The following is a 27,296-nucleotide window of genomic DNA, read 5'->3' as shown; positions in this document are numbered from 1 at the left end:
TGCCTGGAAATACGTTTTCTGGCTCAGTCAAGAAGGCGCTGCTGAATGTGCAAGCGTGACTCTTTGCAATGCGGGGCGGGGCGGGGCTGCGCTCGAGAAGCAGAGGCAGCGTCGACGATGCCGGGCAGCAGGGGCCTAGTAGCGAGGAAGCCCGGAATTGCAATACAAGGAGCGGGAAGCTCTCCATACGTACTTCGTTCAGCGTACATGACTTCGCTATGCAGCGGGAGGCAGGCTCGGCACAATGAAGGGGCGCGGCTATGGGAGCCGCGGGGCAGGTCTAGCTTTGCGAATGGACGGCGGTCTCTCTAGTGGGCGTGGCCTCGGGGCACCCTGTAAACAGGGGGCGTGGCCGCGCGGCGATTGGCTGGTAGCGCTCTGGCGGAAACGGCGGCGGCCGTGGGGCCGGTGTCAGGTGATCCGAACTGAGCCGCGCCGAGTGGTAGAGCGCGGGGCCCTTGTCCGTACGCGCAAGAGCCCGCCCGGGGTTAGATCCGCGCCTCGGTCCATGGATGAGACGAGCCCCTTGGTGTCTCCGGAGCGCGGCCCGGCCCCGGGGTATGGGCTGCCTGGGGCTGCCGTGCGCTCCCCGCCCTGCTCCGCCGCTCCCAGCGCCCCCGCCGGACCGTGTCCCTGTCCCTCCCCGCAGGGATCGCCCTCGGGCGGCCGCGACCGGGAGCGCCAGCCCCTGCTGGATCGGGCGGCGGGTGCGGAGCGTGGAGGGCGAGGCGCAGCGGGGATAGCCGGGGCGGCCCAGGTCCAGGCGCCGGCTGGGCTGGGGGCGGGAGTGGCCGCGGCCCGCTGCGAGCGGGAGCCCCGGAACGAGTTCCCCGATGACCCAGAATTCGCCGAGGTGGTGCGGCTGGCAGAGCAGGCGAGCGAGCGCGGCATCTACCCCGAGCGCATCTACCAAGGCTCTAGCGGCAGCTATTTCGTCAAGGACCCACAGGGGGTGAGAGAGCCGGGCTCGGGGGAAGTATTCCGACCAGGGTGCGGGGGCGCAAGCGAAAGTGGGGCATGGCTGGGTTTCCCGAAGGTGGAAGGTCGGGGGCTGGAGGCGTACGCGTAGGCTGGAGACTTGGCCTAGTTGGGTGATGTTCGCTGGTGGGGACTTGATCTGCTGCACTGTCTGTGGGGCAGCAGAGGAGCGACTATTCGGAGAGTCCCCGGTTCGAATTTTGCCTCTGTCATTAACTCACTACGGGTCCTTAGGCAAGTTCAACGCACCCAAGTGACATGTTGGGCACTTGGAAGCAGTACAGACATGTTAAGTGTTGTTTGTTGTGGTGGCACATGCACTGTCCTATAACATAAGCAGCGCCCAGTTCTTTGGAGTGCAGGGTTCAAGTCTCCCCTGCTTGCCATCAGATGTTGCCTAGATTCTGCCTCCTCACCTTCCCCTAGTTTATTATGGCCTAACCTGGCCCTTTTCCCCAGTCTGGGCTGGACCTTCATAATGGGCCATATGTAAGAGCATACTATAATCCAGAGAGTACAGCTATTTTGAGAGGGAAACCAAGCATAGGCCTTGCCCTTAAACAGAACCAGTATTATGATTGTAACAAGTAGCATATTTAGGCGACATGATGCTCTTAATGAGACAAACTAGAAACTCTGAGATGGTTGACTACATAATAACAGGATTTATGTATTGGGTTCAGAGAGAACATGATTGAAAATAATTCAGGAAATTTATACTCCAAATATATAATTATAAGCATAAGCCCTACTTCCCCAGTGATGAGCCTCAGCAGTGCTTGCCATGTTGAGGTGTTACTAGTGAGTTGTGTGGAATTTAGCTTGGACTTTAGTGGATTGGCTGTTTAATTGGACTGACATAGCTTTGACTTGTTTCAATTGCTATCATGGATGACCAGATTTGTTCTGTTGTTTAGGTGGTGAGAAATCTGTGAGAAGCCTTGTCATTTATTCTGGCCTCCTCATCTTCATAATGAGCTTCTGTGTGGCTGGGCCTCTGGCTCTCTGAACTTGAATAAGAAGCATATGGTCTTCTTCTAGGCTGCGTTACTGATTCAGGATGCTGTTTGCTAAGTCTGGGGTGTACCACATAACCCTTGTTACTGGAAACAAGGGTTGGGATTGGCACAAGATCCTTTAGCAATAATATGTGTGCTGTGGATAGACATGATGAATTCATTGCTGTCACCCCATTGTCCAGTTGGGGTTGGAGCAGAGGCTTATATTGCTTAGCAGCCTTCCTCAACCTGGTGCTTTCCAAATTTTTTGTACTTCAACTCCCATCACCTCAAGCCAGTATGGGCAATGGTCAGGAATCCTGGGAACTGTAGTCCAAAACATCTGGAGGCCACTAGGTTGGGAAAGACTGTGTGGTAGTGTGAGTGTGCACTTTAACACAACATTACCCAACTAATACTGCTTCTAGCTTGTGGCCCCATTTTAAAAGTGGCACAAGAAACCGAGCTAATTTGAATATGACCCTGTTAGAGGTATAGCTGGGTACATTCATTTGAAGTTTTTGTGTACTTGCTGTATGTTCATAAAGGAGATAATATCCCTTAGGAGAAGAATGGCTGGCAGTCCCTGGGAACAGCTATTCAACTTCCCTTCCTAATCATGTGGTCCTTGAACTTTTCAGCCTTTTAGACAAAGCTGGCTAGGTCTTTGAAGCTTTGTTTTTTGAGCTCGTGCAATTTAAAGGTCTGTGAAAGATGGCAACAGCTTGATGGTGAAGAATTTATTTAGGGAGAACTAAAATAACCAGACATGTCTAATTTGTAGAAGAATCTCAAGAATAGCCCAGTGTAACACACTTCAAATTTCAGGTTGCGTATTCTACCCTTTGCCCTTTGCTGTGAAGAATTTTAGGCCACCACTGCTAATATTTACCCAATGTTTACCCAGAGCACACCATGGGCTCCTCTTGATATTTTCACGTTGAACAGTTGCCACTGGCTAGTCTTAATCTAGAATACTTAATTCTTCCCTTTTGAAACCCAGCTCTTTTGAGAAGGGTTTAAACATGTTCTATAAGGAATGATAGGTCAACTGCTTTGCAGCTATTGTTGTTGCTCTGTAGAGTGGCATGCACATTAGTGATGCTATATGAATTATGTTATTAAGGGCACAATAAGAGGCAGAGGGTGTAAACTAGCCAAATACTAAAAGCACTTGGGTGGGGGAGCAGATTTTTTAGGAAAATGCTGGAATTGATGTTGCTGGAAGTTTTTTAAAAAACAAGTTTGGATAAAGATGAGATGGATATATCCATGCTTGTTCATGCTGTCAAAGATACCAATTAGATTCCCTTGAATTCCAGTTTTCAGGTTCTATTGAATCTAATACATATTAGAGAACATTTTTGAGGTTTTGCTTTCTCCTTTGGTTTACTATTTCTATCTCTGTACCTCCAGGGACTTGGGCCTCTCTGTCTGTGTTCAGTTCTGTATGTCTGCAAAGTGCTTTGAGAAAAAGGAGAAAGGAGCTCTTGAACAACTAGTCATATTGTAAAATGGTGTGCCAAGTGCTGTGGTTCCGGTCAGCTGCAGTGCATTCTCTATGCCTGAATGAGGGCTGACTGTGTGCATGTTTTTCCTTGTGATCCATCGTAACTAAGCAGATTAATTTCACTTCCTCTTTCTCAATATCTTGTGCTGATTGCATGAAATTGTGCTTTTTCTACAGGCCTTCTCATTTCTTGTGATAGCAATTCAGCCTCGTCTTCCTGTCTAGTTCTAGCTTTGAATTAACTTCTCTTTTTTGGATTCATGGGAGATGCTGCTGGCATGATGAGTCACATTGGCCTTTGTGCTTGGTAGGTGGAAGGCAAATAGACTGATGCAGCATGACTTCTGCCAATCTTGGTTGTTCATGGCAATGAAGGAGCCGCTTAACCACAAAATCGTTAATGGAATGCATTAAGGTTAATGCATTTCGTTAACCATTTTGTGGTTAAGCAGCATGGTTTAGCGTGTTGTCTGAACGGGGCCAATGTCATTGCAGGTTAGGTCATGGTATCTGGGCTTGCTGCTCCCAATTAGACCTTGACTGATTCTGTGTAGGGATGGGTGGCTGGAAGAATGAGTTGGTTTACCCAGGCTGGCTGGGGATTATTTATTTATTAGATTTCTATCCCACCTTTTTTCCTCCAAGGAACCCAAGGCAGCATACATAATCCTCCTCTCCATTTTATCCACACAACAACAACCCTGTGAGGTATGTTAGGCTGAGAGTCTGTGACTGACGCAAAGTCACCCAGTGAGTTTCCATGGCTGAGTGGGGACTAGAACCCAGATCTCCCAACTCCCAGTCCAATACTCTAACCACTACACCTGGAGTAAGGCTTGCTTAGGCTTATCCCCTGTTACTTGGCTAGGAGAGTGTATTTAGCCAGTATCCAGCATTGAATTGACATGATGGAAGATCTGGCTTTCTCAGCAGTACAGCAGCATATTTCTGTGACAGTCAGAGGGATCAGGCAGTGCTAGGGGAAAAGAGTTTCTGATGCTGGTAGATTGTCAGCATATCCTCACTTTATGTATACAGAGATATATGGCATCACCTTTACCAGAGAATAGGTCTGACCCATGTCATGGTGGAATTTGAACATGTAGCACTCGGGATCCGGCTGGCTTATGTGCATACCTATGTTTCCTAGACTGTCCCTGTGCCAGCCATGATGCTATCCTCTTTTTTCAACTCTTAGCTCCCACTTGCTTTCTAAAAGCCTTGATTTTATTTGGTGCATATAGAATTTTGTGCTAAAACTCTTTGGACTTCTGCTACCATACAGTCCAGAATCTAGTACATTTTGCCTTCTCTTTGCTGTGTGCAGAACTTTTGTCCTCCTTCGGTCACAAAACTAGGAATGGGAGATGGTGATTTTGGAGCAGCATGTGTGGGGAGAGGTTGGAGGTGAGGGAGGGATTCCTCATTAAAGGAGCCCCACTTGCTGTACTTGAATTCCAAGCATTTCACAGAAATAACCTGTGAATTTTTCAGGGCTTTGAGCAGTAATCTTGAGGCCTAGCATGCTCTTTTACAAAACAAAAGGTCAGGATTCTTTACTGTGAAAACTGGTGTCATACATTGCCTTATATGATGCAATCTCATTCATGCAGTATCTTGGACCTGCTGGTGGTACTGCACTCCCAGAACAAGGCAGGCAGCAAACAGCATTATTTTCCAGTGATGAAATTGGCAAGTGCTCCACCTAGTTGTCCCTCACCCTGTACTCAACACAAACCCTCTGAAATCAATGCTCTGGAAACTGCTCCAAAATTTCCAATGAGGTTTTTCCCCTGTGCTTTTGAGGGTGGGTGGTGGTGGCTAAGGTGACCTTGCATAGATCTGTGTGCCACATCATCAATTGGCAGGAGTGGGTGGAAGAGCATTTGCCTATATGTGGCATTTCGGGATGTGTGGTCTACTTCCTTGCTGGGGTCTATTGCTTCCTTGGCTCATGACTGAGCAGCATCCTGAGATAGTTGGTGGCTGCTTGCCTTGATTCTCTCTTACTGCTCTAGAGAATGGCAGCACAGTCTTTCCCTGAAACGGAAAAATGGGACTCTTAAGAGAATGAGAAAGGAGCTGTAATGGGAAAAGCTGCATATTTAGGCCATAGTAGTTTCCCTAGGCACACTTGCTGAAGAGATTCATATCAGTGGGCTGAAGGGTTTGGAAGGTGGCTAAGTTTTGATGGGGACCAGAATTCAAAAGGTTTGAGTGGCACTGCTTTTGGATGGACGAAGGCCAGTGATGGGGCTAGTTGTTTTTCCTGCTCCCCCAACAGCAGCTGAATGTAGCTTTCAGTCCTGATGCTCCATCTCACATCCCGTGTAGTGCTGGTCACCCTCCTTGGGCACAAACAGAAAGTGAAACTTCCTAGTTCATATCTCAGTTAGTAACAGCATATGTTTTGTTATACCTATCTACCCAACTAGTAAAGTGGACTTTAGTCTATCCCAAGAGCTGGAAGTGATCAGCCTGTTTGGTGATTATGTTGGCTGTGGTGCAGCTGGATTAATCTCTTCCTAGTGACTGATCTTGGAATTATTTGATTTAAAAAATGGATTACCCTGAGCAACATGTGCAGCTGGCAGATTGCACTCAGCTTGGCTGCCTGAATTCTTGGAGCAAAAAGGAGAACTCTTGGTTGACGGTCTGCTTTTGAGCAGTGGAGACCTCAGTGATGGTTGTATATGTTGTAATAAGTGTATGTGTAAACCTGTTGTGGGCCTTACCAGAGAAGACCTCTGCCCCTGTGTCACAACACAATATTGATCTATTTGCCAAGAGCTAGATACTTTGTCAGGTTGTGGGGGGAGGTGGATTGGGTGCTCCTCTTTGCTTTGTCCGGCTTGTGTTAACCAACCTCCCTCTTCTGTTCTTTGCAGAAAATCATTGGTGTGTTCAAACCCAAGAATGAAGAACCCTACGGGCAGCTGAATCCAAAGTGGACGAAGTGGCTGCAAAAACTTTGCTGCCCCTGCTGTTTTGGAAGGGACTGCCTGGTCCTCAACCAGGGATATCTCTCTGAGGCAGGTGCTAGCCTTGTTGACCAGAAGCTGGAACTGAACATTGTTCCCTGCACAAAGGTGAGCATCTGAATGAGGAAGAATCATAGAACAGGATTTAATCATGGATAAGGAAATCTGGATAAAGACTGTTTTTCCCTATATGACTGGGGTGGAGAATATCCAGAGCTGTTGGAGCCCCAACTCTCCTCATCCCTGACCATTAGACATGCGGGTTAGGGCCAATGGGAGTTGGGAGTTGAACATTATCTGGAGGGCCACAGATTCCCCACCTGTCATGCATGATATCTCCAGTGTGCCTCATTCCCAGACTAGAGAATCCTGCTTTCCTTCCATCCCTTAAACAAGAAGTAGACAATTGGTGGCCCTCCAGATGTTTTGGCCTACAACTGCCTTCATTCCTCACCATTAACTATGCTAGCTAGGGCTGCTGGGAGTTGTAGGCCAAAACAGTTGCCCACCCCTGCCTTAAACCCAACCCACGTTCCTGCATCTTATCCCAACATTTGGGCTCTTGTATGTTCTACCGATACTCCTCCATCTTAGTCCAGGGAGGACTTCTTGCTTTGAATTGGATGGAAGCAGGAGGAGGAGATGTCATTTGACATATAACATGGGCAAGAAGTATTTGAGGGTAGCCTCAGAACTATTATATCCTGAGCTTAAAAATAATAAATTCTGTGTTAAGAACTTTGCACATTACTAAAGCATGTCAGGTTATTGATGTTTTTGCTCAATATGGATCTTTAATTCTGATCTTCATATTTGATTTTTTGCAAAACCTTTTGAATTGGAACAGCGTGTAGTAGATGTAAAACAGAAGAACATTGACCTGGTGAAGAAACTGTTGCCAAAAGACATCTTTACAAACACTGCCCACTTCTTTTTTATCATAGCTGTCAGAGGATGAGGACTTGGCATTCGTCTTGAACCCCTCAACCCATTATGATTTTATTTAATTTCTGCCCCAAATATGAAATTGTGTAGAACTTGGAAAAGGCAGAATTTGGTAAAGGTTTATGCAATGCAACCTCATTCTGTAAATAGATGCATGCTGGAGAGAGAACACTGCTTGTGAACAGTTTGCAAACGGTGCTTCTGAGTCATCTCTTCCTCACACCCACAGGTGGTATATTTGGCCAGTGAAACATTTAACTACAGCGCCATTGATAGAGTGAAGTCCCGGGGCAAACGCCTGGCCCTGGAGAAAGTGCCGAAGGTCGGGCAGAGGTTTCATCGAATTGGGCTTCCTCCAAAGGTAGGGACTCTTACGAGGCATCTAGGTGCGTTTAGTGCCACACCTGGCTCCCCTTCACCTGCCTGCTTCTTGTTCTCAGGTGGGCTCCTTCCAGCTCTTTGTAGAAGGCTACAAGGATGCAGATTATTGGTTGCGGCGTTTTGAGGCTGAGCCTCTCCCAGAGAACACTAACCGCCAATTGCTGCTGCAGTTTGAGAGATTGGTGGTGCTGGATTACATCATTCGCAATACTGGTAGGTTAGCTCCTGACCTTTGAGGTGGGGTGCCGTTGCTGTTGTTGAGAACTCTTAAGTCTTTTGGGTCAAGCAGTGGGTGTCCTTTGCTTGAATGTAGTCCTCCTAAGTGCATATATTCCTTAACATGCTACTTCATGTCCATCCTATGATATTCACAATATTTAGGGTCAGTCAAAGGCAACCAGATGCCCTCCGGTTGTTTTTGACTGCAGCTCCCATCAGCCTGAGCCAGCTTAGCCAATGGTTGGGGATTTTGGGAGTTGTAATCCAAGTCATCTGGAGGCACCCAGTTGCCTGCCCCTGCTTAGGGTCATAGGAAGCTGACTTCTACCGAGCCAGACCGAAAACATTGTGTCTGAGTTAAGGGGGATAGCTTGCAGACCATTGGCTGGGTGGCTCGACTGTGAGCCCTGCCATCTGCATAGTCCTCATAGAGTTTTGTCTGGAAGCTGCACTGCTCCTTCTCAAGGGTACAGGTCTCTCCTTTTGACACGCAGGAGGGGTAGCTGGGACTTGCCTTTGTGTTTTATATGGGAAATTATTCTCTGTGGCAGGACAAGTCATGAGCAGTTATGACAAGGCTGGGATCATACCCCCCCCCCCAAGTAGTAGGGGATTAGAAACTGAAACATTTGTAAGCTGCTAGGTTACACTTTCTGGTGGTATGGTCCTCCCTCCTTCTCCTGGTATATGGTGTGGGGCTTGCTATTCATGGTGAGGTATCTCTCTGGCTTCTATCAGTGCATTTCTGTTCCTCCGCAGACAGGGGTAATGACAACTGGCTGATCAAGTACGATTGCCCCCTGGACAGCACAAGTGTACGGGTGAGTGGGACCCAGGGCCACATTGCTCTGAGACTTCCAGTTGGGACCTGTAGCATGTTCTACAGCAGCAGGCAAATAGGAACTGGAAGGGTTTCAGCATGCAGCGTCCACCAAGGGGCAGATTTAGAGGAATGGCTCAATCAGACAAACATACTGCTTTTCAAGTGAAAGTCCCTAGTTACAGCCTGTGAGTCCACACGAATGATTATGAACCAGGGATATCAAAAGTTGAAAGTTAGCGTACACCCCAGTGCCAAGATGTAGAGTCCAGGGGTTTGCTGATTCCTTTCCCGCAAGTGCAGGAAAGGTGCTTGCTGGAATCTTGGCTCCAGTAGGCTTACAGGGGAGAATGGAGTGGGGAAGAATGTGACTAGCTTGCCCATATCCATTAGCAGTGCTTCAGTCTTCGCAAAAAAAGAAAAGAAAAAAGAAGTGGGGGCACAGAGGAGCTGAGGCAGGGCAGCATGGGCAGTGCCCAATGTATTGGCTCTGGGGCAATGAATCCTCTGGGATTGTCCCTCCCCCTAGATTACTGGGAATAGCACCTCTTTCCTAGGTCAATCTCCATCCTTTTCTCCACAGGACTCAGAATGGGTAGTGGTGAAGGAGCCTATAATTAAACTGGCAGCCATCGACAATGGCCTGGCTTTCCCACTCAAGCATCCAGACTCCTGGAGGGCATGTAAGTATCCCCAAGCAAGAGAACCCAAGTAGGTTCAGAAGAAGTATTTCTGTCGTAGTCTGGATTCTCTTCAAGAGCTAACCGTAGGCGTCTCCACCTGGAGCCCAGGAAGTTCTCGGACGTTTCTCCTGTGACCCCTATGTCCATATGTTATCCTTGAAACTATCCTGGTTTGTGAGTAATCGTTGCCTTCTGTTTCTCTCTCTTCCCACCTACTCTTGGCCCAAAGACCCTTTCTATTGGGCATGGCTGCCCCAGGCCAAGGTGCCCTTCTCCCAGGAGATCAAGGATCTGATCTTGCCAAAGATTTCAGACCCCAATTTTGTCAAGGATCTAGAGGAAGATCTCTATGAACTCTTCAAGGTAACCGCAAGCATCAGGGCAAGTACATCTGTGGTACCATTTATTCTACTCATGAGCAAATCATTTATGTGGATGTCATGGTGGGGGTGGGTGACTTCACACGCTTCTCCACAAGGACAGAAGAGGAGCAGAGATCTGGGTGCAGCGCCTCTCCTAATTGAGGTTTGTCCGTTTCCTGCTGTTTCTTTTGTAGAAAGATCCAGGTTTTGACAGAGGACAGTTCCACAAGCAGATTGCTGTCATGCGTGGTCAGGTATGCTACTTGGTCCCGCCGGAGGGACGTGACCTATACTGGGCATTGGGGTTATCTTTGCCTCTGTTTGTACTTGGGGTTCTGTGGGCTCTTGGCACTCAGTTCCCTCTTCTGTTCCTAGATCCTGAACTTGATGCAGGCCTTGAAAGATGGGAAGAGCCCCCTTCACCTGGTCCAGATGCCCCCCGTCATTGTAGAGACAGCTCGCTCCCACCAGCGCTCCGCCAGTGAATCGTACACGCAAAGCTTCCAGAGCCGCAAGCCCTTCTTTTCCTGGTGGTAGCAGTTGCCTCTGCACTCATTGAGGAACCTGAGGACTCGGGGGGAGCATCCCTTGACAGTGGGCAACCAGTCCTCCAGACCGAGGCAGGCGTGCTGCAGCCAGTGGGAGATGTAAGCAGGCTCTCCAATCAGTCTCAACTCTGCACATTCCCAGCAGGAAGGGAAGGCCCTTCATCGGACTGACTGCTCCTCCCCTCTCGCTGTGGGCTGGACATGCCCGCTCCCCAGCCTGAGCATGGCAGCATCTCCCAGCAGGTGCCTGCATGCAGCACCCTTTGGTTCAAGCCATCCCTGTAAGGCCCATCTGGGTGGAGAACACAATATGTCCTCTGCCTGGGAAGGTTGATGATGAGGGGGTAATCCATGTTGGGTGGAAGTCCTGCTGCTCTGTGTGCAACTTGCCAGCCTTGATACTCCTTCCTCTCTCACTGCACCCTCCTGGTTGTCCTGCTGAAGAAGGCAGGGTGTCCTGCCTCGCTAGGCTTGCTCTGTTACCCTTGGTCTTAAGGAGGTGTTCCTGGTGATCTGTGTCTTGGGGCTGTCCATAGGGAGCATGGCCTCTATAACTGGCTGCTTCTGGAGGGATCCCAAGTTGGGGCAGAGGGAGGATTTTAGATATTGGGCCAAAACCTGTTGTAGCCACTTTTCTCTGCTTGGGGTAGTGGTAACTGGTAATGGCAGGTGGATACTACAAGAGAGTCCTAGAGTGGGAGAGTGTAACTGCTGTGCTTCCCTCCCCTTCCCTCAGGCAGCAAAGGTGGTACAGGCCTCAACTAGGAGATTTTAATTTGGTTTTAAATTATTCATCCCCTGTGCATACGCTCATGCTACACATACATCTTAGAGAGGAAGAGTAGGTATCCTAGCACTGTTACCTTGGGCTAGTATTTCACGCTCACCTACTATGGTCCCTAGCTGTCTCTCCTTTCTAAAAATGCTGGGTGGTGGAGAAAGGCCCTTAGCAGAGGTGACGGTCTCTCGTTTCCTACTGAGGTGGAAGCTTCCCCTGGGCTAGGTTTGAGCACAGACAATCAGGAGGAAATGTCCTTTGTGGGGTGCTGCCTGCTGGCTTGGGAGAAATGTCCTCACTATGTCCTCTGCAGCCTAGTAGGAGGAAGTACTGAAGTTAGGATCACGAGCATACTGAGGCTAAGCCCTGTGTACAATGGAGTGGTACAAGGAATGCTGCTTTTCTAGAGGCTACTGTGCTAAATCCCTGGTAACAAGAACTTCCCATCTGAAGTTGTCAGTACAAGTACCCTGGTCTCTCCCTGGGTGCTGCTGCTGATTGGCTGCTACCCAGACCTTTAAGGAGAGTTCTTGTGCCAAGTGGAGCCCAGCTTCTCTCCGGTTCTGACCTGGGGCCTGGCACCCTGTCGGTGGAGCCTGCCTTCTCCTGATGTTCCTGGCTGGAGAGACAGTTCCCTGATCTATGCCTGAGGTGCCAGGCTGAAGTTGCTGTACTTGATGCTAGGGGATACTTTTCCTTTTTGCCAGCCTGAATGGAAATGTATCGTTCTTATGCACTGTAGAAATGTATGTAATATATTTAAATCAATGCAAGTATCTTCATAACAGGTCTGCAGTTGCAGAGCCAGTCTCTTGTGTGTTTTTATGTCTCCAAGTATTATCAGGAACTGAATCTTCTCCCCCATCTCCTGCAATCATGCCTTTCTGTACAGCGGCCTTCTGCTTCTCTGCTAGTGTAGCCTTTGGTACAGACCCTAGCGGAAAGTCCCTCCTTGTCATTGCCTCATTTCACCTTTCCCGCGACATGGGAAACTCCCGTAATTCCCAGCCAGCTCGTATGGGAGTTGCAGCCCGACACATATGGAGGCTTGGGGAATCATACTGTAAAACATGATAGGGGAAGTTGTCCTGCAACTGCCAGGCAAATCACCTCCTGTAGCTTTTATAGCTGTTAGTAGCGCAAATCATGTATTCTAACCTATTAACATGGTTGGAAGTGTTCTTTGACGTAACCATTACAATTGCCTTGGGCTGTTCATATTCACACATCTGTTCTGGTTGCATTAAATCTGTACAGTTAATGAAAACAAGTTGCTCAACTTCTATCCCAAGTATGTAGCCGGTTGTACTAGGACATACTCCTGCGTGATGGAGCTATTACAACTAGGCCGACTATTTCTTCTTCAGTAGGGAAGTGTATGCCTAGATGCACATGGACAAGGTTGTTTAAACAATGAATGGGGCCTAAGTCCCCTAACTACAGTTCTCTTCTGAAACAACTATTTGTTTCTTTGCTGCTGCTCAAACTCTTACGCTGCAAATCTGATGGCCCCTGGGATGGTGTCCCAGGGCCATAGGATAGATGGGAAAGCCCCCTCCAAGAATGGCGACAGATTAATCTTAGATCCCTCCTCCCTGCGGAAAGATCCCTGACATTGGGAAGAAGAGAAGCGAGGGCAGCTCTGAATCTTAGCCCTTGACCGAGCCTGTGATTGGCTCAGATATTTTAACCAGACCTGATTTAAATTAATTCCCTCCTATGGTGAGGACATTGTTTTGGGAGAGGGGGAAAACCCCCAGCCTTTGGTCCTCTTCTGTGGGCAGAGCTCAAGAGGACATTCAGTGCTCTGGTGGCATCTGTAGGAGTGCTCTGCCCCTCTTCAGTAAGGTTGGAGAAAGGCTGTAGAGGCAAAGCAGGCACTGGCTGAGCTTCTTGGTAGCCCGTGGCCTGGCCGCCTTAGCGATGCCTGGATAGGGGCAGGATGTGAACTATTCCTGGGCCAAGTCAATATGGATCTGTACAGTGAAAGAACAGCCGAATGACCCCCATTGTGGCTGCGGGAGGAGGGTAATTTATGCAGGTAGTCTCCTTTACACAATGTGACGGCAGTCTTTGATCAGGCATTCTGCCTATGGTGCCCTTTCTGCAAATATGGGAGTAAAGGACTTGTGGCCTCCTGTGGATATTGTTTGCAGTGATTGGCCTGTGGTGGGGGAGTACAGTTTGCTGTAAGGTAGCATTCGGTTCTAGAATGTACCTGCATTAGGCTAGTGCAGGAACTTGCCATGTTGACAACACCATCCGAGTGGACCAGGTCTCACAGTACAACTGGTTGGGGAATGGAACAGATCTGTATGCAGGCAGGATAAATTTGTCATCTCCAGGCTGACTCTGCCTCCATACCTGTTACCATTAGCAGCATCTACAGAGGCTGTTTATACCCATGTTACAGGTAAGTGTTTTGCAAAGGTGGGACACCTGTGGGCCTTGGACCACATGCAATTGTAGACCTAATTTCATCAGTTCCTCTGCTAGTGATACGTTAAGACCTCTAGTGTGCGTGATCTCGCCTTCCCTGGCAGCCTGGGAGGGAGAGAGAAGAAAGGATAACTGCGCCCACTTTTGCCTCTGGCACCACCCAGCATTGGCAGGCAGTCCTCAACCAAAAAATGGTTCCCTGCCCCTAGTCTAGGATAAAACGATCATGCCAGAACTTGTATGTGCTTTCAGTGCAAACCCAAAATCTATTATTCTCTCCCCCACCCTCTATTGGCTGGCTTTAGACCGAGGAGAGACTAAAAATACTTTTTAACACAATGCATAATTCTGAAATCCATTTCTCCAAGATATAATTGCTATAGCGGGAGATGTTCATATAAAGTGCCTTCGCAGAGGAAGTATATATGTGCTTTATTAAATAGGACTCAATGCAGTCAGTGGATGTAGTGTTTGTGCTTTGGCCCAGCAAGACGTGATCAAGCCTTAAGTAACCAGAACAAGCAGAAGTGCTTGAGGCTGAGTGGCTTGATTTCAAGTCTCTCTGCTGTGACTGCCCACTTGAAGCAGGAGAACTTCGGTTGTCTCAAAGATCCTCCTCCAACAGGCGATTATTAAATAGCAGGGCTGAAGAGCGCCTGACATTAGGCCCCCTCAATTTCAGGCCTCTCTTGTCCTATACTGTGACATTTAACCACAACTGTTGGCGTGAGTTTCAGGTTCAGTTGCTCACCGGTGGAGCTGGTGCAGGTAGCCTGCAGCTCCGGTCCCCCTTTTCTTTCTGTAGTGAGAAGCAGTGTAATGGCCACTTTGATCAGCAGTCTCGGTTTCCTTACTGCTGTTGCTGCCACTGCCGCTATCAGCACCACCACAAGATGTAGTACAGTCTTCAATCCTGGGGGGAGAAAAAAGGCACCCATGAAGAGCTGAAATATATTCTCTGAGAAGTAACCAATCCATACAGAAAGGAGGGAAATGAGACCTGCCATGCTGGCTTTTCTCAAAAGAGAGGAGGGGAAAGAGTTCAGTGCAAAACCACTATTGATTATTATCTTTCCCTGCCCCCCCCCCACCGCCACTGATTAGCCTTAGATTAAGGATGGACTAAAAGTATTTCTTTACACAATGCATAATTATGAAATCTACTTCTCCAAGATACAATTGTAGATGTTCATATAAAATGCCTTCAAGAAAGTGAGTGAGTGTGTGTGTGTGTGTGTGTGTGTGTGTGTGTGTGTGTGTATATATATATATATATATATATATATATATATATATATATATGTTTTATTAATATGACCAAGCACAGTCAGTAGATGTATGTGTGCTTTGACCCAGCAAGATGTGATCAAGTATTTACACTTTTCATGCTTAGGGCAGCTCCTGCATGTGCAACATCTTACTAGTTGAGGAGAAGCACGGTTGCTCTCCCAGTTCTACGCTTCAAGAATTAAAAAAAAAGTTATAGTCAATATTAACTACATTTACTAGTTCTGCATAAATACATTCTGTTTCTATTCATTGAGGGTGAGAGGGAAGAGCTACAGAAAACTTTGCCCCTGCTCTTCTCTCAGAGGTTGCACATTACCACACACTTTTCAGTCTGTCTTTGCAGCTGTAGGAGCTAGAAAGGTTTTTGTTTGTTTTGTTTAAAAACGAAAAGCTGAGATTGTCAAGATAGAATACACAACAACTTTGCCTGGGTGTGAGGCCACACTGCAGAAGCCCTGTCCCTAGCACCAATCTAATAACCCTTACTGGTAGTCCAAAGAGCAGGGCCTCAGATACTGATCTCAATGCTTGGGCAGGTATGAGTGCAGGTGGTCCTTCAGACAACCTGGTCCCAAATGTTTACGGCTTTTACAAGGCTAAAACCAACACCTTAAATTGGGCTTAGAAATGAATTGCCAGCCTATGTAACTAGTACTGAACTCATGCAATATAGTCCACATGCCCAGCTCCTGCAAGCATTTTAGGCGCCACATTCTGTACCGACTGCAGTTTCCGAGCTATCTTTAAGGGCAGCCCCACGCAGAGCACAGCAATCCCTTTATTCTGGGAGACTGGGTGCAGGAGTGGTTCATGGCCCACTAAGGACTTGGAAAGCAGTGTGCTATCATGAAAATGGAGACCATACCGTAAGCGGCTGAAATGCTGTAGCTCGACGAGTCTGGTGCCACTGCCCTTTTCGGAAGGGGGCCTCAGGTGCGATCGCAGCCTCTGTTTTCTCTGCCTTCTATGGAGCTGTTCCAGGGCCTGGGTAATGCAGCGATTCTCTGCACACTCCCAGACTAGCTGGGCCCGCTCCTCTGCTTGTGCATCTCCGCTGCTGTGGAAGAGACGGCGCAACTGCCATAACCCCACTCCCTGAAAGATGTTGGCAGACGCTCTCTTGCGAGTGCAGGATCTGGGGGTCTGAGGCTGTGGCAAGTCACAGGCAATAGAGGCTGGGGTCCCCATGCCGCTAGAGTCCCTCCGCTCTGTAGCTGGAGGTGGTTCTGTGGAAGAGATGAAATAGGGTGAAGCAGCAAAACTGTTAGCTGATCCTGTCAGTGGTTGCTCTCTTGTCACCTTTGCATCTTAAACCTGTGCCTTTCCATTGTAAAGCAGATGTACAGGATACAGTCATTCCATAATTTTACTTTGAAGTACCCATACTTTCAGCCCACTTCCAGAACTGAGCCACCTCCTCCCTTGTAGGAGTGGGAACTCCTAGTTTTACAGAGGCAACTGCCCCCTGGCCCATCTTCTGTCCATGCAGGCTGTCAGATGTAGGGCATCATTCTTCTCCCAAACAAGAGTGCTGAGCTTCTCCTTGACCGTGGGCTGATGACATCCCCATCCAGATGCCATGCCACTGGAATGAGTGTCAAAATCCTAAGTCAGACCAGTGCTTGCAGAGTGCAGGTGTGCTCAACCCATTGGAAGGAGGAGCCACAGCAAAACAGCTTCAGGCTAACAGTGAAGGATGGCACTGCCAGCTGCTTTGCATGCATGCAAATTCCACCCAGGCTGGGATGAGTGCCAGGGTGGAGCCATGTGGGGTAGCAGCAGCGGCAGCAGCTGCTCACATTCTTGCGCTGGGCAGGTTAAGTCTTTTCCCATCAGCCTTCCAGGGTGTGGCATCTCTTATGCCTGACCAAGCCTAGCAACCGCAGCTACTTCCAACAAACGTGATCCATTTTTCCAGGGTACACCAGGAAAAAGTGGGCAATGCAAGCTAATCCACCACAGCCTCCACCCCTCAAAGCACTGTGGGCTGATCCTCCTTCAGCCTTGCCCCTTCGGATATGTTGGACTACAACTCCCAACATCCCCAGCCAGCCAATGTTATTCAACCCACAAATCTAGATGGGGAAGGGGAGCAAAGCGCACGCCTCATTTCCCAAGAGCTTAAGATGCATCACTGTAGCTCGATAGCATGGAAAACGGCATTATATCGAAACTGGCATTCCTCATACATATCCCTAGGCCCCGGTGCTGTGCAGAGGCGGGTGTTGGGTCTGGCTAGAAAGAGAGCCGGTGCTAGACCCCGGAGAGATCTAGGTTTGGGTTCCTGCTCAGCATAAGAAGATCACTGGGTGACAACAACAGGTCGGTCATATTCTGTGTCGCCCTCACTTACTTTGCAGGTTTATCTCCAATATACGCTGCCCCTCAGCTCCTTATCATTAATAATACTGCTATTAATAAATTAATCCATGCGGGCACTGAGCCTCGCTGAGGGGGGCTGTGATCTAGGATTAGTCATTCTATAACCACGCAGAATAGTTCTGAACTTCTCGGAGGAAGAGCAGAGTGCCAAAGTAATAAACAAGCAGCTGCCCAACTAAAAGGAAATTCCTCTAATAAAAAGGGAGTTTTCTGATCGACTGTCTGCCGCGAGATCTTGGTACCTTTGGTTCCCACTCTACCTCTACAAGGGACCGTGTATCTCTGCGCCACCCACCCCGGAAACACGGAATCTTAACAATCACAGATCGAGGCTGACGCCTAAGACCCTGACCAGATTTAGGGTCCTCGGCACTCACAGACCTGGAGGCGGCTGTTCTCCTTGGGGGCCCGGGTCTTTCGAAGGCTCCTGGAGACCCGCCAGGGCGGGCTCTTGTAGGCGCTTCGATCACGTTCGCCTCTTCCCAAGCCGATTCCCGTCATTCACAGGCTTAGACGGAGGAGACTCCTTTGTCCATTGAGGAGAACAGACAACATGCTTCTCAGCCAATCAGCTTCCTTTGCCTCCTAACTCCAGGGTTCTAAATCCGAACTCCGATCATAACCGGCTAACCAATCAGGTGAAGAGAGGGCGGGGCTCTGATGCCTCCTGTGGTAACGCGTGGCAGGCAGAATTCTTGACGTCAGTGGGAAGGGCGTTAGCTTGCAAGGAGAAAATGGGGAGTTGCTGTGATGGGTGGCTTCTTCCTCTGTTTGACAGGGACGGTGTCTGTGTATGTTGGTTCAGTTCGATCATGAGATCAACCCCCGGTAAAAGCCGTTGGCTTGCGGCCAACCCCGATCGTGCAATGTCACAAGCATGACACGAGCGACTTCTTTTACCCTTTCCCCCGCTTCTCGCTTCGTTTGTGCTTGCCCCCCCCCCCCGACCTGTTTGTTAGCTCGTGCCGAAGCCTCTCTTTGCTATCTGCAAATGCAGGGTTAGGAGTTCCTGGGATGGGGAACAAGGGCGTGGAGAATCGGCGGCTCATCTGGCAGTAGCCTGAAATGGTCGGGGTCGGGGGTGGGGCGCTAGAAGGGGTCGCTAGCCTGTGTGACACTGTCTCGCCTGGCTTTTCAGAGTTTCAGCGACTTCCGCGCCTGTAAAATGGATCTGTCTAGTTATTCATCATCAGAAGAGAAAACTTTTGGAAAAGGCCTACTGCACTCCACGGAGCCATGCAATGCAGTCGCAGGCAGACACGTGCAAAGGGCCAACGTGGAAGGAAGTCACGGGCTCCGCAGCCAGGTCCCATGTGCCAGGAAGCCAGAAGTTAGGCAGAACTCTCGGGCATAAATTCTTGCCGCTGTGTTCTCTTGAGGGGGGCCGGGAGAGACAGAAAATGCCATCAGTTTATTCCTTTGATTCCCAAGACGATGCACAGGGAGGGTTAACTTGGCAGCTTTGTCACCTGCCATGTTTCAAAGAATGTGTTTTGTTTTATCCACTCCATACACAGGACCCTACAGTCTCATAGAGAAAAAAGGGGATACATTGGCATGCGTTAAAACAGCACACAAAGTATTTGTTTTGATGCAGTTTCAACTTTTTGAAAACTCCAGCATGCAGCAGCTTTTAAATGTGTAGCTGCAGCCATGTTTTTTCACAAAGGATGGTGTACATGATTTATACAAGCTTTTCTTCACCCATGGCATGTGTGAAGTGGCCCCATGTAACTTAACACAATGCAGCACACACAAAACTCATTGCTTTCAGGATCTTATGAAAGTTATGAAGTCCACTAAGTTTAAAATTGGAATTATTTCAAGAATGGGTCCTTTGATATGTTAATAGACAGTCACATTTTTTAATATTCACCTTTGAGAGAGGACAGGCTAGACTGAACCTGGTTTAGGAGAGGAGTTGACAACGTGTGTGTGTGTGTGTGTGTGGAGAGAGAGAACCACATGGTCAACCTCAGAAAGGTTATGAATTTAAGGAATAATAATAATAATAACAATAATAATAATAATAATAACAATAATAATAATAATAATATTTATTTATTTCTTACCCGCCTCTCCCTTTGTGGGTAAATTGATGGTCACACCTGGGATTTAGATGTGATGGTAGCCATTGTTTTTATCATACTAAAAAGTAAATTGCATCAGAGTATGAGTCCATGTAAAGTCTAGAAAGAACATTTGTGACTTGTTTTTCTGGACAGCTTAGTTCCATATTCTGCATGACACAACTCCTATTTCCTTAATAAGCCTCCTCCTTTCTTTACTATAATTAGGCACAAAGGGTGTGGTTTTCAAGTGAAATGCTGAAGTAAGTGAGCCAGCCTTGGGTTCAAGCCAAGGACTTTTGAAATTCCCCAGTGAACAAAGGGAAAGGCCTGCAGGGGTCACACTAGTTCAAAGCAGCTGGGACAGAGGGTGCCTTTGGACATTAGAAAGAAGAAGACAGTGGGGTTCAGGCCCATAGCCTGGGGTATGGTAGGGGTGGCCGGCCCTCCTATTTCTTTAAACAATTAAACAGTTTGCAATTTTGTCTTTAAAAGGCCTGCAAACCAGATGAACTGCCCCGCTACTATTTTTCCCTCCCCTCTGTTTTTGCACCCCAACTTTTAGGCAGGCTAGAGGACTGGTGGGGTTTAAATGCACAAGCTTTGCAGTTTGCATATTTAAACTCATACAAGTTCTCTCCACCCCCACCCCACATATTAGACCAGAAGTGTAAGAAGAAGTCTGTCTGTCTTTTTAGAATATTGAAAGATGATCCGAATTGTGACACCTGGGAGAGAGCAGGATCGCGCAACCATCTCTGTACTGGATCCTTGCCCCTCTTAGCTAATAAAAGCTAGCAGAGATGGAACAGCTGGCTGGGCCAAGGAAGTGATTAATGCCTCTCTGCGAGAGGGAGTGGTCCCAGGCCTTTTGAAAGGGGTGGTAGTGAGACCACTCTTGAAGAAAACTTCCTTGGACCCAGAAAATCTTAGTAACTACAGGCTGGTGGCAAATGTTCCATTCCTGGGCAAGGTCCTTGAGCGGGTGGTTGCAGGCCAACTCCAGACACTCTTGGATGAGACTGATTATCTGGATGCATTTCAGTCGGGTTTCAGGCCTGGTTTTGGCACGGAAACAGCCTTGGTCGCCCTGTATGATGACCTATGTCGAGAGAAAGACAGGAGAGGGAGTGTGACTCTGTTGATTCTCCTTGATCTCTCAGCGGCTTTCGATACCATCGACCATGGTATACTTCTAGAATGTCTGGCTGAGTTGGGAGTGGGAGGCACTGCATTGCAGTGGTTCCGCTCCTACTTGGTGGGTCGGCTCCAGAAGGTGGTGCTTGGGGAACATTGCTCGGCCCCATGGACTTTCCAGTATGGGATTCTGCAGGGATCAATCTTCTCCCCCATGCTGTTTAATATGTTTAAAACCGTTGGGTACGTTCATCCGGAGTTTTGAAGTGCGTTGTCATCAGTATGCTGATGACATGCAGCTCTGCTTCTCCTTTTCATCTTCAGCAGGTGAGGCCTGGCTGTGACAATGGACTGGATGAAGGTTAATAAACTGAAACCCCAATCCAGACAAGACTGAGATGCTGCTGGTGGGTGGCTCTTCTGACCTGATGGTGGGTGTTCAACCTGTTCAGAAAGGGGTTGCCCTCCCCTTGAAGGAGCAGGTTCGTAGCTTGGGGGTTCTCCTAGAACCATCTCTGTTACTTGAGGCCCAGGTGGCCTCTGTGGCACAGAGTGCTTTCTACCAACTCCGGTTGGTGGCCCAGCTACACCCTTATCTGGACAGGGATAACCTAGCTTCAGTTGTCCATACTCTGGTAACCTCCAAATTAGATTACTGCAATGCCCTCTACGTGGGGCAGCCTTTGAAGTTGTTTCAGAAGCTGCAGCTTGTGCAAAATGCAGCGGCGAGATTGATAACTGGAACCAGAAGGTTCAAACATGTAACACCGATTCTGGCCCGCTTGCATTGGCTGCCTATACTTTTCCATCCCAATTCAAGGTGCTGGTTTTAACCTATAAAGCTCTACATGGCTTGGGACCAAAATGCCTGATGGAACGCCTCTCCTGAGATGAACCTACCCATACACTGCATTCAACATCTAAGGTCCTCCTCCAAGTGCCTACTCTGAGAGAAGCTCAGAGGACGGCAACAAGGGAGAGGGCCTTTTCAGTGGTGGCCCCCCAATTATGGAATGATCTCCCCGATGAGGCCCACCTGGTGCCAACACTGTTATCTTTTTGGTGCCAGGTCAAGACTCTTCTCTTCTCCCAGGCATTTAACAGCATTTAACAATGCTAAGTTTTTTTTTTTTTTAACGGAACCCACAACTGTTGTTTTTAAAATGGATACCGTTGTTTTTATACTGTTGTGTTTTATATTTTTGATGGTTTTAAATTTTGTATACTTTTTAATGCTCAGAGAATAAACTGCCCGAGAGCTTTGGCTATGGGGCGGTATATAAATGTAATAAATAAATAAATAATAAATAAACTTGCTTGCACAATTTTGAATGGTAAAGCTAACCAGAGGAGATCATAATTGCAGAGTTTGCTAAAAGAGGTAGAACTCAGAATTTGCAAGAGAGAGGTAAAACTTAGCACCTGCAGCACCCGCATTCTGAGCCAACCTTTGTGTTCCAGCCCTTCCCAACCTAGAGCCCTCCAGATGTTTCAGACTCCAACTCATCTTTGACTATTGGCTGTGCTGGCTAGGACTGATGGGAGTTGTTGTCCAAAACATCTGGAGGGCACCAACTTAGGGAAGGCTTGTTTACACAGAGTTCCGTCAGCTAAAGTACTACAGCTCATAGCGTTTGGCTAAGGAAACTCTGATATAGACGCCTGCCTTAATAGATATTTTGAGAGATCTCAGTGGAGACTGCAGGGGCGTGGAGGAGAGAGGGAGGGAGCTGTTAGCAGGAGGATGGCGGGATAGAACCACCCAGAGAAGAGGAGGGGCAAGGGGGAGGGAAAGGAGGGGCAGGGCCGGGGAAACAGAGAGGCCCCAGTGCAGGAAAGACCGTTAAGCTGCAGATGTTTGGCAGCTGCAGACAGAGGAAGTACCTGGGAGGGAGGGGGTGAGCTTAGCTCGCCTGCTGAAGGCACTGGACCGGACAGGAGCGACCGGAGGCCCCAGCGTTCCAACATGCCTCTTCCACCACCCCCTTCCTCACCGCCACCCCCTTGCCCAGCATCTAGAGATTCTCTGAGCCTGAACAGGCCCTTCCTGCGAAGTCCGTTGGGAATACTGCGCCTAATTCAGCTGGTGTTGGGTGCTGGCTGTTGGGTGACTTTGGCATCGCACAGGTATGAAGGAGCCACCTACTTTGCTGTCTTTGCGGCGGTCCTGGTCTGGCTGCTCACCTTGGCCCTCTTTGGGCTCAGCCTGTTGGGCCGCTGGGCTCTGGTGCCGGTGCTGGGGGCCCGCTGGCTCATGACAAACCTCGTGCACGATCTGCTAGTTGGGGTCATTCTCTTCACTGCTGCTGGGGGCATCATGGGCCAGAAGGCACATAAGTTGAGGTACTGCAACGTACCAGGCTACACCCGCCCCTGCAGTTACAGTGGCTACTTGACGGCCGCTGTCTTTGCAGCTTGCAGCGCCTTCTTATACTTACTCTCAGGACTCTACTGCCTGGGCCGGCGTTTCCGGGGGCACCATGATATCAACTGAAAGATGCCAGACAACAGACAGATGGACAGGGATGGACAGACCCTTCTTCAAACAGCTGGACAAGGCTCACACACATTCTCCTTACAGACTGCTCCTTACTCCAGACCTATCATTGGCTTCCTGAGGATGGAGAGATAAAATGTCGCCTTTATCTTGCTAGTACTGACGGATGCTATTGCTAATTGACATACTGACATTTTCATATACAGATGGATACATTCTTTCATGACCCAGAAGCTAGAAATGGTAAATCCTTAAGATGAAACCTTGGAGCCAAATTGTGGGTATTCACCATCTGTTATCTTCCTTCACTTGGCAAGTGGGTCTCTGTGGGTCTGGGAAAGTTTGGCCTGGTCTGTGATTCCAGCATATGTGAACGGCATAGCAAGCCTATGGTAATTCAGTATTATTCACAATCTGCACAGGAGTAGATTTTACTTAGCTTGTAGTCCTTGCCCATTTGTTTTTATACCATCTACATAAGATCTCACCCACTCACACTGAATTAATTAATGTTTAGTAATTTTGAATATTCATCCTTCGAGGTGCTCCATTATGTATATTATTAATATTATCCTATTTCGGGACTTATAAACAAGATCTTAAAAACCATCCCCACAGGCTTCCGTGACATTTTGGGGGGGTGGGGGCAATGGTATTTTGTTTTTTGTTCAGATATTTATAAATTATGGTTTCTTTTTAAACTTTTGCCATTTATAGATACAACCCTGATATAGACATTACAGCATAGCATAGCATTAGTTTAGTAATCAGTTCTTAGTTTACAAAAATAGAGGTATCAAGACTCATGCTATTGGGAACTTGCATTTTCCAACCTAGAAGACCTACTTTTAACCCCAGGTGTTGGCCAGGGGGTATGCCTAGTAAAATAAGAGAGAGATACACTTTCCATATGCTCAGAGATTAGTAAATTACTATTTAATATGTCCCAGAGATAAGCACTGACACCAAAATGGGATTTCAGAGCTGAACTTGTGGTTTACAATTCTGAGCTCTAGCAAGCCTCCAAATTAAGCCCTCTGATCATAAATGTTTGACTTTTGATCATAAATGTTGCTCTCATTACTCCTTGTATTAACAAATGCTTGACTGTCCTGAAATCTCACTGGGCCATTGCCTCATATGACAACAAGCTGCCCCACTAGCCAAACCATTATAAACAGTAGGGAACATTGGAGCCCTCTGCAGGATGTGTGGTGGTGGGACAGAGAGAGAGAGAGTGAGCAGGGGGCCCTTGTGGAAATGGCAAAGATATGCCCGTGGTCAGCTGAGGACAGAATTGGAACCAGAGTGGATCCAAGATTTGCATTCACCCTGGTTCGGTCCTTATTGCATTGGAACCCAGTCCTGATATATAGTAGGGTATCGTTAATAGACAGGTATTTCAGAATTAAGAATCTCTGGGGTCCCTAAAAATACCCAAGATCAGGCTATAAAGAAGACATCTTACTGGCAGGGGATAGAGCTACATTCTAGATTCCAGGCTGTGGTTAGCACCTTTTATGGTAGGGCCATGTATCCTTCTGCCCCTGCAATTAGGGATAAGTGCCCGGTTTATTCTGCATGAAGCACTTAAGATAAATCCCACCCTTTGGAAGAACATGGGAAGAGAAACTCTGGACAAAAACGTGCAAATGGGCACTGCAGTTGCAATGTTGACACTGTAGGAAATTTCTCTCAAATGAGGTGTTTAACTCCAAAGGGGAGGGGGGGGAATCATCCAAGCAACAAAAAAGAAAACTTAAATTGTATGGAAAACACCTGAGAGGGTCAGGGGCCAAAGTGGCTAAATTCCCCAGTGCCTAGCAGGGAAGCAGGATCCAGTGCTATCTGGTACTACACCAGAATATCTTGTGACTAGGTGTGATAGTTTTAGAATGTGACACCTGTAGATATTCAAAGATTGGAGCCAGGGTCAATAACCCATTCAGACCAGTTGCTGAAGGCTTTGTTACGCTCATGCATACATTAGATTTTACCGCTGCCACGCCGGAGGTGGACAGTGCCTCTGAAATACAGAAGTGCCACCTCTCCAAACTTCTACTGTCGAATCATGCCAGACTCCCTGAGCAGCTACCATGACTTCCTTTGGCCAAGATGCAACAGCTAAAGTGCCTCCTGTACCAATCATTTTCAAATGGTGGAGAGGGCTCATTCTTGTGGGAGTCTCCCTCTCTCATCAGCAGGGGACCCTATTCCAGCACCTCCAGATGGGAAGCCCATTTCCACCTGCCCTTTTGCTCATGACACAATAGGAGTTTCAACAAAAAACCATCTACCTTCAGCTTCTGGACGTGCCTGAAACTGTTCTTAATGCAAACGATGCTCTCAACCATTTTCATTTTCGGTATTGTGTTCTGCCAAGGGTAACTGAGCCGCTCCAATTTGGAGTATGGAGGAACTGCTCTATGCCAATTGCTTTGAAAGAAATCCACCCCTCTTCCTGGGTCGGCCAGAGTACATCCTACGGCCAGGACATGAGCCTGCTGCAAAGACCTGTGCCCAGGGGAGTCAATGACACTGCGTCAACCTGGAGGTAAGAGTAATTGGTTTTAGGAGAGGTGAAAGTACCCTTCAAATAATAGATTAATGCGGCTTTCCCCAACCTGGTGCCTTCCAGATGATTTGGACTTCAACTCCCAACATTCTTGACCATGTTGGCTGGGCTGATGGGAATTGATGTCCAAATCATCTGGAGAGTACCAGGTTGGGGAAGGCTGGACTAGGGGACAAACAAAGCAGGTCTAATACTTGGGAGGCAAGGTGAATGGGGGCAAAGTATGCAGCAGAGCTCCACCACTGCACCTTGGGGAAACCAGTAGCCCCTTTCCCTGTGCCAGTTCCAAATGGGCAGCAGGAATAAAAGTTTTGCCCACATATTCAGATGGACCTTCGGACCTGGGCAGGATAATATTTGCATGGAACAGACGAACTGTCGGGCGGCAGGTGAGGAGGAGGAAACAGAGAATGGGGCATTATCCATCATGGAGGTAGAGGCCCATTTAGCATATTGTCAGACAGCAGGCATGGTCATGCCAAGGCAATTTGGGCAAGGGTTAAAAAATAGAGGGTGGCAGCAGTCCATGGGTTCTGAGTGGCTTGTTAACCATGGCAACAAGCCACCCTTGCTGGGTTTGCACAACCTGGTGGGAGTAATTATGCAAATCCCGCAGCATGTCAATGGCATGCAGAGCAGGGGAAATAAGCCACCATACCATGTTTGTGCGAACCAGGACACTGCTAGATTTGAACAGTGGGAAGCGGTCTATCTATGGTGTCAAAGACTGTATTTTTTTCCTTGTAGGTGGTGAAGACATTGCTCTGCTTGGAGTCCTGAGCCTCAAACATGCTGAAAGCCAGGAGCCATCTGTCTCCATACTGAGGGCTCCCCATCCAGCAGCTAGTGGAAGCCCCCATCTTCTTGTTTGGGGAGGGAAGGGGAGGCAGGGGCTTTGCAACTTCCCTTCTAGCAACTGCTGGTGTGCCTTGTGTGTCTCCAGCCCTGCACATGGCAACATGGAGGACATTTGGGAAATGGCTGTGACATCCATTCGGTTTTGAGTATCTCATGACATGGTATGCTACTCTGGGAAAGGAAATCCGGGCCAAGGCTTTCTCGGGGGTGGGGTGGGTGGGGAGGAGTTGCACTAAATCATATGGGGCAGGTTTAAATATGTAGGGCTTTCCAGATGGTTCTTACAAAATTTTCAACATTTCCTATTGTGATGCTAATCCCTGTGCCTCAGTTCCTGCATCAGAACCTATTTCGGGTATGGCTCTGACCCAAAGATTACATTCTGGATACCCCTTTCATAACTAATTCACATTTTTAATAAATTTATGTGTGGAGCATAGCCGTCTGTCAAGGTGTGTTTGTGTGTTCATAACAGACCATTTCGTCCAAAATTCAGGAGCAGATCTCCCTCCAGTATTTCTGTGCTATTCCAAATGCACACCCATGAAAGTGGGAGGGGGCATTTGTAGTCCATATGTGTTGGACTACAACTCCCATAACCCCCACCCAGCATAAACAGAACATGATTGTGAGATCCACCACCTATTGTATGGCCTGCCAGGACTACACTCTCCCTTGAGCCTCAGAACAGAAAGGCTCACCCTGCCTGTAGGACTGGGTAAGGGAGCTTGTGACCAACAGGATCGCCTCATTCACCAGGTGTAGTGGGGCCCGGTCTTGCTTTCTGGACTGCCCCACTGGGAATCACTTCCTCTTCTGCTGTGTGTTTGTGTGTGCGCGAGAGTG

At 48.2% G+C, this 27,296-nt stretch overlaps 3 protein-coding genes across 4 annotated transcripts; 2 read left to right on the top strand and 1 right to left on the bottom strand.

The window, feature by feature from the left end:
• Positions 1-478: 478 nt before the first annotated feature.
• Positions 479-11,988, top strand: PI4K2A (phosphatidylinositol 4-kinase type 2 alpha). Its single transcript, XM_063132502.1, has 9 exons — positions 479-952; positions 6,375-6,575; positions 7,642-7,773; positions 7,853-8,006; positions 8,772-8,833; positions 9,416-9,515; positions 9,745-9,878; positions 10,072-10,131; positions 10,253-11,988. The coding sequence occupies exons 1-9, from the start codon at positions 509-511 to the stop codon at positions 10,412-10,414; spliced, it is 1,449 nt and encodes a 482-aa protein (XP_062988572.1). The 5' UTR covers positions 479-508; the 3' UTR covers positions 10,415-11,988.
• A 2,061-nt stretch (positions 11,989-14,049) lies between these two features.
• On the bottom strand, positions 14,050-17,902 carry AVPI1 (arginine vasopressin induced 1). Its single transcript, XM_063131548.1, has 3 exons — positions 17,696-17,902; positions 15,798-16,158; positions 14,050-14,555 (listed from the first exon to the last, which is right to left on the bottom strand). Exons 2-3 carry the CDS (start codon positions 16,118-16,120, stop codon positions 14,390-14,392), a joined length of 489 nt encoding a protein of 162 aa, XP_062987618.1. The 5' UTR covers positions 16,121-16,158; positions 17,696-17,902; the 3' UTR covers positions 14,050-14,389.
• A 4,440-nt stretch (positions 17,903-22,342) lies between these two features.
• On the top strand, positions 22,343-26,657 carry MARVELD1 (MARVEL domain containing 1). 2 transcript variants are annotated; one of them, XM_063132497.1, is made up of 3 exons: positions 22,343-23,260; positions 25,401-25,571; positions 26,340-26,657. In XM_063132497.1, the coding sequence occupies exon 1, from the start codon at positions 22,487-22,489 to the stop codon at positions 23,012-23,014; it is 528 nt and encodes a 175-aa protein (XP_062988567.1). In that variant the 5' UTR covers positions 22,343-22,486; the 3' UTR covers positions 23,015-23,260; positions 25,401-25,571; positions 26,340-26,657. The 2 variants fall into 2 exon arrangements, with proteins under 2 accessions (XP_062988567.1, XP_062988566.1); XM_063132496.1 differs by having other exon boundaries at positions 22,343-25,571.
• The last annotated feature ends 639 nt before the right edge of the window (positions 26,658-27,296 follow it).

Source organism: Elgaria multicarinata, chromosome 8, assembly GCF_023053635.1.
Source record: "Elgaria multicarinata webbii isolate HBS135686 ecotype San Diego chromosome 8, rElgMul1.1.pri, whole genome shotgun sequence".
Taxonomy (NCBI): Eukaryota; Metazoa; Chordata; class Lepidosauria; order Squamata; family Anguidae; genus Elgaria; species Elgaria multicarinata.
The sequence above is the reverse complement of the archived record's forward strand: the minus strand, read 5'-3'. Positions and strand labels throughout refer to the sequence as shown.